The following is a 9866-nucleotide window of genomic DNA, read 5'->3' as shown; positions in this document are numbered from 1 at the left end:
ACAACCAAAATAAACTTTATAGATCTTGAGAAGTTATAGATATTTATAGTTTGAAACCTTTTGATTTGAAGTTATCTTGTCAACAAAAACTATGTTTGAAATTTAAATTTTGAATTTCTCAAACGACGTCGGATGGAAAACCCACTGAAATGAAAGTTATAGATCTTAAAAGTTATAAAACTTTGTAATTGACAATTTTTTATTTAAAATCATTTGGTCATGCAAAACTATATTTGAATTCGAAGGCATTCTTATTTTTTCTAAGGAAAAAATTAGCTAATTTCTCTTAGAAAAATGGAGATACCTTAAGAAAATGGGGTTCCTAAATTAGATTAGACCTCGGTGATAATATACTACCGGTTTTTTTGTTGTAGTAGTTAGAACTTTTCCGGATCCGGGCTCCGCCACTGTTTTCACCATCGGTTCAGGAGAGATCGACTTGATGTGTAAACAAGCACGCAGCTGTTCTATTCCGTTTCGGGGAAAAATATTTTTAAATGTACATGCATGGTAAACCAATACCATGTGAAGATAAAGATACACGCGTATTTGTTTTCCCCTTTTTTCTGGGGGGAGGGGGTAAAAAAAGATCAAAACGTCATGGCAATACACTCCTCTCTGGCGGCGGCGAACAGGTCGGAGGTCATGTACCTCTCGCCCCCGCTCGGAAACACGGTGACAATCATCTTCCCCTTGCTCTCTTCTCGCGCCGCGACCTAGATAAACATCCATTGATTTTTCAAGAAAACTCATCCAGAACGAGAGAAATGACAACTGATACCATGTGCAGTGCAGAACCTTCAAGCAGGCCGCCAGGTTGGCCCCGGAAGAGATGCCGACGAGCAGGCCCTCCTCCCTGGCCAGCCTCCGGGCGCCCGCCATCGCCTCCTCGGTGGTCACCGTGACGGCCTCGTCGATGACCGAGGTGTCCAGCACTTCCGGTATGAATCCCGGCCCTATTCCCTGGATCTTGTGGCTGCCTGGTTCCCCGCCTGGAGGTGGAAGGACGTCAGCAAACACTATGCCATGTTTCTGAATGGTGTGCTAGCTGCTAGTGCTAGGTGTACCTGAAACAACTGGGCTCTCGGCAGGCTCAACGCAGATGACCTTGACGCTGGGGTTCTGCGTCTTGAGGTACTTGCCGACGCCAGACACCGTGCCTCCCGAGCCTGAACCGGCCACGAATATGTCCACCTTACCGGCGGTGTCCTTCCAGATCTCAGGCCCTGTGTGTTCATATGACACACACACACACACACACACACACACACTGCAGTTTTAATTATGGTACGTATAGCCTTTGGTTTCGTCAGAGCTGTCGTCGATGACGTACCAGTCCATCTAACATGCGCTTCAGGATTCGCTCTGTTGGAGAACTGGTCGAGGACGTGCACGTTGGGCAGCTCCTTCTTGAGCTCCTCGACCTTGGCGGTTATGCCCGGGAACCCCAGGGATGGATCTGCGCTTGCCAAACGCAAGGATGAGTCGTGTCGTGAGTGCAGTGCAGTTCCTCCGCTCTGCTCAACTCAACTCATTACTTGGCAGCCACTGGCAGCACAGCATGTGATACCTGTTACGTACAGCTCTGCGCCCATGTATGTCAGCAGGATCTGCTTGTCGAGCGAGTACTGGCCTGGCATGACCGCGACGAACCTGTAGCCCTTGCGGAGGGCGACGAGGACCAGGCCCAGCCCCAGGTTGCCGCTCGTCGGCTCCACGAGCGTCGTGGTGCCGGGCGAGATCAGCCCCCTCTCCTCTGCGTCTTCGATCATTCTTCAGAACAAGATACATACAAACGTTACAGACTGCAGCAAGCATGAACATAGAGACAAAATAGCCATTGATTCAGAGAGTCTTGGACCATGAACTGCCTGCTCCAGTGTTTCTGAACATGGCAGATTCGAGAAACAGGGTAGCTAAAAGCTGGTCGGAGTTCCATAAAGATGCATGTCGGACCTCAGAGCGCTGCGATCCTTGACGGAGCACAGAGGCTGGTACGCCTCCACCTTGCCGACGATGCGCGCGCATACCCCTTCCTTGGCGGCGATTCGCTTGAGCTCGACCAGAGGTGTCCATCCGATGAGCTGGAGGAGTCGTCGCTCAGGAACGGTTAATCTCTCGTGGCCGGCTCATGGTGGCCCAAAAAGCAGGCAGGCAGGCAAGGCAGGGCAGGAACGGCGAGGGAACGTGAGGGAGCCAGGAGCCTGACCTGTGTGACATCAGAGGCGATGTGCTCCTGCTGCCCCTCGCTGGAAGCGGACGGCGGGTTCAGCAGAGAGGGAACGCCCCTCCTCCCGGCCTCCTCTCCCGCCATGGATGCTGCTGCTCCGAGGTCCAAACTGCCCCCAACGTTTCTTGGCCACAAGCGTGCTGGCAGCGAAGACCCAGGCCAGGACTCAAGATTGCTGCTTGCGAGCCACGGGACTCTTTTATCAGTAGCTGCACATGCTAATTATTTATTTATTTATAGGCTATTAATAAATTGTACACCACCACCACCAGGCACCAGTGTCCATGTCATCTAATAAAATCTGCAATTGTTTCTGGATTGGAGGCTTGCGGTTGGTTGGTAGCGAGTCTCAGCGCGAGATTTAAGCGACCTGGTCTGTGACGGCCTGCATGATTATTTCTGGATTGGAGAGTATCAGGTAGAAAATTGAAGCATGCTGTGCAGTGGATGTCCATTTGGTAGCATGGTGTTAAGTGTGCAGCCATGTGGTTTGGTGGGTTCTGGCTTCTGACTTTGCTAGAACCAAGGAGGAAGACCTCGGCGCAAGAGACGAAAGAGTCAGCTAAACAAGCGAAAGTGCAGAACTGATGATGGAATGATCAGACGAGATGGTAAGTGTGTCTGTAATTTTAATGTCGAGTGAGATGGTAAGGAAGGACATATTGAACTAGTTTTTGTGAGAAGGTGATAAATACTTTTAGATCCTCTTTAAAACGCAGAAATTTCAGCAGAGTCAGAAATAAGCATGTAGAATTAAAAATCTATAACAGTCTATCACCAAACTAAATTAATGATAAATAAGTAAACGTATTCATAACAATTAAACAAATGAAATACCCTACCTAATCGATGATATTTGGTACTGGTAATAATAAGGAAACACTAATAGAACGGGACCGAAAGAAGAAAACCAAAAAATGACGTTGAGAAGGATCTTAAGGGTCACTACAAAGAAATTTTACTTACTTACTCAAGAGAAATAGCATTGTAAAATACATTGTCTGCAATAATTTTAATTTGCTTTGTAGGGCTTTACCTTCTCCGAGGAAAAGGAGCCCTTCCAGAAATTCTCAGTGGCCCAGTGGGCCAAAGAGGGGGTTTGGAAATAGTTTTCAACCAGCAATTGACGCGCCTCGGTATGACCTCATAAGCTGCGTCATTGCCCCAAGCGCAAAGATGTCTTCAGCAGGTAGCCCACCGCCGTTTCTTATGCCCGCCTCCCCCTGCCTCCCCGTCTTCCGCTTCCGAGGTGGGACAAACGTCCCGCTAAAACGCGACTGCTCACCGGTCACCGCTGACGGAACTTTCTGTTTCCACATGGGCCTTTTTGAGTCGTCACGGGCCACGCCACGCGCGCAACCCAGCGTGCTCTGTTGTATGAGCCGGGCTAAACGTTCGCTCAGTATCATGGAAAAAAAATCTGTATATTCTGGATGTAAACACCCTCTGACATGCTCTGACATGCATCACTTGGAGCCTTATAAAAATATATCAAAATTTGTAATTTAACCCTTTAGTAATTTGTTTTTTTCTATTTATATGGACCACCAGATATATATTGAATGTGAGGGCCGTAAAAGAGATACTTTGCAATTTTGCATCCGAGCGTAAAGATTTTTTTTGCGTTTCCATTGGGGCCCCCTCTCCAGCTCTCCCTTTATTCGAGGCCTTAATCTGGGTGCCTGCTGCCGCACTAGGCAGTAGGCAACGCCCAGCCGACTGGAGCGTCGATTACTTCAGGGACCTCTCCGTGCATCACCGGCCATCCAAAGTCCCATGTTTCGTCACGCATTCATCGCAGTATCGAACTGCATTTGACAATAGGTCACATTGCCACAAATTAATTGTGTTCTAGTCCAGTACTGTGGTTCTTAGATTTCTGTCATAAAATTATAATAACTTTCTTTGGGGGTCTATGAACTTATTCTTACACAAAATTACAAAAGAATATACTTGAACAACAATGAAAATGGCATGTTATTATAGTCAGACATGTGCCAGCCAAACTGTACATAGTGATAGTATTTAACACTATTAAATTATTAGAAAGGGATAATGTGTTCCTTTTTGATAGAAAAAACTGGAGTGAGAGAAACACCGGTCGCCGTAGCTACTGAAACCGTGGTAAGCAAAAGGTTCATCCGCCGCACATATCAGCGGCAGTCGACCTCAGTTGGTAGTAGGACCCAAGTTGGAAGCCGCAACCTTCTCGACGTCAACCTTTTCGATGGGAAGGCGAGCCATCTAAAAGTCGCGTTGCTCTTTCATGTTCCTTCTTTGCCTCCTCGACGACTTTGTTGCAAAGGAAGCTTGGCTGGTTCGTCGACGAGAGAAGCCTTGCCCACATCCTGTCGGTTATCGAAACTCTGTTCTGCTTCTCTGTTATCCTCTGAAGTGAGTGACGCGAATGCAAAACAATTAGTACGGAGGGCATTAGTTCAAGCAGAATAAGTAGGTCTCAGATGCTGAGATGATGAATGCGGTAAAAAGAATTCCGTGCCCTGCTCCGGCAGGGGTGTGACTTACATAGAATGGGATGTAGCAGTGCCGACCATTCACTTGGCCAATGGTAAAACCAGTATATCCAGCCATGGCTCCATGGACCACGCTGTGAGCCAGCAGTGTGCAATAGACGTTATCAGAAGCATTGCTTGGGATGGCACGTATCATGTACGTTGGATCTGCAGTAGAAGAAACATCTGAGATGTGTGTAACTAGCAGTTCTGGCCCTGAAATATGACACCGAAGAAAACCACTGACCTATGTACTTCAGATTAATGGTCATCTTGTTTTTCTTGAAATGTTCCTGAATTCACGAATACATCATCATTGATTAAACAAGAGCTTATATTGCAGATAAGAGTGAATCATAGGCATGCATGTAACGTTAATAGTGACACCATCTGATGCAAAACAGAGCCAGAAGAAGTAAACCATAGATGGGATATGTAAGTAGATTTGTTTTTCGGGGACGTAGTAAGTAGAATATTCAAAGCCTCACATTTATCTTCTGAGATAACCAAAGGCCAACATCAAGAAGCAGCTCGTTGCCTGAAGCATCTTTCCCAATTGACTGCATGGTTTCAGCAATAAGTTTCTGTCCAGCACCCTCAGCAACAACGATAACCATATGACCATTGTCCTTCAAACGTTTTTCTATGTATCTAAAAAGTCCGCCTTCGCCTTCCAAATAGAACGGTGATTCTGGGATCAAGCAACAATCCTGACAAAAAGGAAAAATATTTTAGCCCCTTTCTGTTCTTGTGTGGAAACATGAAAATACACGTAAAATATTTTTGGCTCAATGGAGATGTGGATGTACCACGTCCCTGCTAGCCAGAGTAGCATAATGTGCAATAAAACCTGCATTAGTAAAAAAATGTAAATGATCATTAGTTGAATTTATGGTAATGAACAAGTTGGTTGATCTCGAGACCAGTAAGGGGCGCAAGGACAAGAACTTTTGGGATCTACTTCAAATTTGAACAAGATCCAAACAATTCACCCCTTATCCAAAAGAACGCCAAGAAATATAGGAACATCGAGTTGAATATTCATCCATGTTATCTTGCATATACAAACAAGGAAATGAACTAAATACAGTCTAGAAGTGGAACACCCACAACTAAATAAGATCACATATGCCAGCTACTGCCATATTTCTACTCATGCAAAAAAAAAACTCGACCGTTGGGGTTAAGACAACCCCCATGCATTCTTATGAGGAGAAGATTTTCTCACGCAAGTTGATAAAACCCCCGAACCCATTCGCTACTCATATACAATGGCATCATAGTCCATGTGAGAACGACCACGACCGAGGCCAGGCTTTAGACATGTGTTTTGGAGGGGGACAAATGAGAAAGTTGGGATTGTTTTAACCTCATCCTGAAATTCACTCCAACGAAGAGTCCAACTCAGGTCTTCAGGAGCTGAGAAGTGCTAGTCAGAATGTTTAACCTATTCAGCTGGAGGCTCTTTTGCTTCTACTCAAGAAAGAATGATTGAAAGCAACAATTAACCAAATATATGTTCAAAGATATTCAAAGTGCTATTTAAATTCCCAGGCATCCATGGCCCAATGAAAACATAAAGAAATCTAAGATTTTCATAGAAACAACGGAGTTAATTGAAGATGTCACTTACAGACTAAGATATTAGCAGAGAAATACTCAAGAGTTAGTTAATTAATTGACACATATATTTGACAGATATCGTATATTAGCATAATTTATTCGCCTCTCGTAGAAGCTTACCACTGTGCCGACCCATTAGCTTGACAAGACCTATACCATTCTCAGCACTTACAGCCTCCACATGAGCAGCATTTATTGCACGTTGAGCCTCCTCGACTGCTGTGTCGAAACCAAATGACTTGTCAATTACCTGAAACATGGGTAACGGTGAATTCACGCATATGGGGTTCGTTGTTCATGTGATCATGTCAAATGGCATCTTCCATTTTTACACAAAAATGTCACTAAAATGTGGAGAAACATATTACAGGGATGTCATTGTCAATAGTCTTTGGAATGCCAGCAACAGAAACTTTGAGACCGCGTCTTCTAACTTCCTGAAGAAGATTCAAGTAAAGAGTAACTTACAAACAAATTACACAAATACATGATTGATTGGCTATCAATTTGCCACTAAGAAAAGCTATAATTCAAACAAATCTGGAAACAATTTAAGTGAATCTACAGTTATGCTTACTTCGAAAATCACTCCAGCACCCCTTTGAGTACCATCTCCACCAATTACATAGACCTGAACAAAGAATCATAGAGTTAAACCAACATGCAGGTTTAATTATCTAATAAACTTGGTAAAAGAATCTTCATGGTGCCAGGAAATTAAGATAAGTACAGAATGGTACATAAAAGAGAAAAGGATGAAGAGTAGAATTGTCATTTTGTTCCGTTTACCTGATTTATGTCACGATCTTGGATGCTGTCAACTATCTTCACGGTGTCATGACCTCCTCGAGATGATCCAAGAATAGTTCCACCCCTTTTGTGAATGTCATTTACACTCTTTGGAGTCAAGGTGATGGTATTGCGAGCATAGAAGCCTCTGTACCCACCCTGTTAGAAAAAAAAAGATGAGGACATCAAGTGAGTTCTTCAAGAACTACTGTGGGAGAATGATTGATTGCATACTTTATGTGGACTGAGACTGATTGATTGCATACTTTGTGTGGACTTCATGACATGATGTAATGTACTTTACCTGAATCCCAAGTATCTTGGTGACACCATACATGTCAGATAAGCCACATACAATTTCCCTAATCACAGTATTAAGTCCAGGGCACAATCCTCCACAAGTGACAATGCATGCGTGGACCTCATCCGGTTCAAAATATACCTAAACAAGACAAGCACGAGGTTACGAAGAATGAAGTAAAGCATACACGTTTAGTAGTATCATCTCCCCCTTATTTCTAGCTTTTTTATTAGCGTACAATATGCGAAAAATCATAAGGTTCATATACCTTTTGGCGAGGTCCAGCACGACGGAAATGGTTACCTCTGGGCCCATCCTTGTGAACAACAATCTACATTGAACAATAGTAAGCATTCAGGATTGATGTAAATACTTATAGAAATGAAGTATTTCTTAACAGTAAAAAATGCAAGTGGACAACAAGTTCAGCAACAATTCACCTTCTGGCAGACGGTGTCATCTGGGTTTACAAAGTACTGCCTAAGGAGAGAAGAAACAGTGCAAGTTATGTCATATACGCAGAAAAGGAAGGATTTGAGCTAATCAAGACAGCAACTTCAAGCTTACTTCACAACAGAGTATGCCGGGTTATCTTGTAATGGATTTGAGTAGGTCTGCAACATGGAACAAAAAAAAAATGTCATGGTCACAAATCGGTTATGAGTATCCCTCAGATTTAACGTTTCATCCGTACCGTACCCTTCGTAACTAATGGGAACCGCCTGTATAACTGAGGCCATGTTTGGTTTCTTTAGTCTAGGGACTAAACTTTAGTTAGGAGACTAAAGTTTAGTCCCTAACATGTTTGGTTCTAGGGGCTAAAAATAGTAAGAATATAGTATGACTCATAAGAAGACTAAAATGACCTTTAACATTCTCTTGCTATTAGTACAATTGAACTAAATGAGGTGTAAATGTGGAATTAATATGGTTTAGTCCCTTTTAGCACATATGTGAAGGACTAAAGACTAAATCATTTTAGTCCATATTTTAGTCCTAGTGTTTGGCAAAAAAGGGACTAAATGAGACTAAAAACTAGAGACTAATTTTTAGTCCCTCTAACCAAACACCCCCTGAATGGCCAAACTAGAAACGAAGAAAGAGTGAAAACGTTGGGTATGTGCTTCACTGATCAGTCAAAGGAGCGATTGCTAAAGAAAAGGGCGCTGAATCACTGAATGTTCCAGTCACAAAAGGCCCACGAACTAAAAGCATTACTAAATGTAACAAAAGGTCGCTGACAACTTTAACGTTCTCGCAGACTCGCACCAATCATCGCTAGATCCCACAATATCGCGCCACGATGGCACGCAGCGGGCAACCTCTCCCTCGAGCGGCAGCGACTGATCAACCATTCACCGCGCCAAACACCAGATCGACCCCACCTCGCACGGATCGGCGGCACTCACCGGGAGATCGGGGAGGTAGTCCGACACGTGCGGCACGTCTTCTAAGACGTACCCGGCCTCACCGGGTACCAGCTTGACCGCTGCAGCACCGTCCATCGCCTCTCCGCGCCGGTTCCGCTCCGGTTCCCACGCGCGGCCCCGCGGCGTGTCCCGACGATCTACCAGGTGGTGGTGGTGCGCGTGGTCACGCGGGCTCGGCACGGTGATGGGCACGGGCGCGCTGGCGGTCGGCCTTGGATCAGGGGCCGAGTCAGCAGGCGACGCGGGCGGCGGCGCCATGGCGAGAGGATGCAGATGCGGTGCAAAAATCCATTGCGGCTGGCGTACGGGTGGCTTTAGGAGGGGGAACGATGACAGTGATGGCGGCGGCCGGGGGCGCGTGACGACGCGGGGTGACAGCGACCGGCGGAGGGGAGGAGACGAGCGAATGGGATGCCGGCGGGCGAACGAGAACGACGCGGCCGTTGGAGGAGTGGGGATGGAGACGGGGGCACGGGATGGGGAGGGATGTGCGGCTGACACTTGGTGGTGGGCCGGGCGTTTTCTTTCAGGTGCGGTGGGGCCTATCCGTGCGATTCCTGCTCGGCTGCTCGGTGCGTTGTATGGTGTCACGTACGCACTCCGCCAAAAAATATAAATTAAAACATAACAAATCTCTACTACTTATTAAGGCGGCAAGAGTAGTTACCATTTCTTGTTCTGCTATCATTCTCATTCCTTGATCTGCCCATTCTCCCCTCCCCACAAAGACCATTTCCATTATCATTCCTCCGTTCAGCCCACGTCTAGCTAAAATTAAAAAAATACATGTCCTTAAGGGGATTTGAACCTGTGACCTCTCAAGCAAAGGCCAAGAGTAGCTATTGCTACACCACATATATGTTTATGTCTACATCTATGACAGGAAACACATCTACTACATCTCTCATCAAGCTCACTTGCTACCCTTGCACAATGCGTAGTAGTAGATAAGTATCACCGAGATTCTTCAATTATATTTT

General features: G+C 45.4%; 2 protein-coding genes and 1 long non-coding RNA gene across 4 annotated transcripts; all 3 read right to left on the bottom strand.

Moving 5' to 3' along the window:
• Positions 1-357: 357 nt before the first annotated feature.
• LOC100502310 (cysteine synthase) lies at positions 358-3417 on the bottom strand. Of its 2 annotated transcripts, none has more exons than NM_001196788.2 (8): positions 3267-3408; positions 2210-2405; positions 1957-2084; positions 1571-1773; positions 1334-1459; positions 1068-1226; positions 799-992; positions 358-716 (listed from the first exon to the last, which is right to left on the bottom strand). In NM_001196788.2, exons 2-8 carry the CDS (start codon positions 2312-2314, stop codon positions 591-593), a joined length of 1041 nt encoding a protein of 346 aa, NP_001183717.1. In that variant the 5' UTR covers positions 2315-2405; positions 3267-3408; the 3' UTR covers positions 358-590. The 2 variants fall into 2 exon arrangements, with proteins under 2 accessions (NP_001183717.1, XP_020399393.1); XM_020543804.2 differs by having other exon boundaries at positions 440-716; positions 2210-2439; positions 3267-3417.
• LOC111590244 (U4 spliceosomal RNA) lies at positions 3259-3408 on the bottom strand. The gene has a single exon (XR_004852943.1). It is a non-coding gene; the product is annotated as a U4 spliceosomal RNA (long non-coding RNA).
• An 834-nt stretch (positions 3418-4251) lies between the features above and the next one.
• On the bottom strand, positions 4252-9315 carry LOC100285548 (6-phosphofructokinase). The gene is given in 14 exon segments (NM_001158439.1): positions 4252-4619; positions 4757-4911; positions 4991-5036; positions 5232-5453; positions 5553-5593; positions 6487-6616; positions 6735-6803; positions 6944-6997; positions 7156-7314; positions 7460-7597; positions 7725-7787; positions 7897-7936; positions 8024-8070; positions 8866-9315. Coding segments are annotated over 14 exon segments (1617 nt in total). The 5' UTR covers positions 9145-9315; the 3' UTR covers positions 4252-4445.
• Positions 9316-9866: the final 551 nt, after the last annotated feature.

This window comes from Zea mays, chromosome 9 (genome assembly GCF_902167145.1).
Source record: "Zea mays cultivar B73 chromosome 9, Zm-B73-REFERENCE-NAM-5.0, whole genome shotgun sequence".
Classification (NCBI taxonomy): Eukaryota; Viridiplantae; Streptophyta; class Magnoliopsida; order Poales; family Poaceae; genus Zea; species Zea mays.
This window is presented reverse-complemented; position numbering and strand designations above follow the sequence as displayed.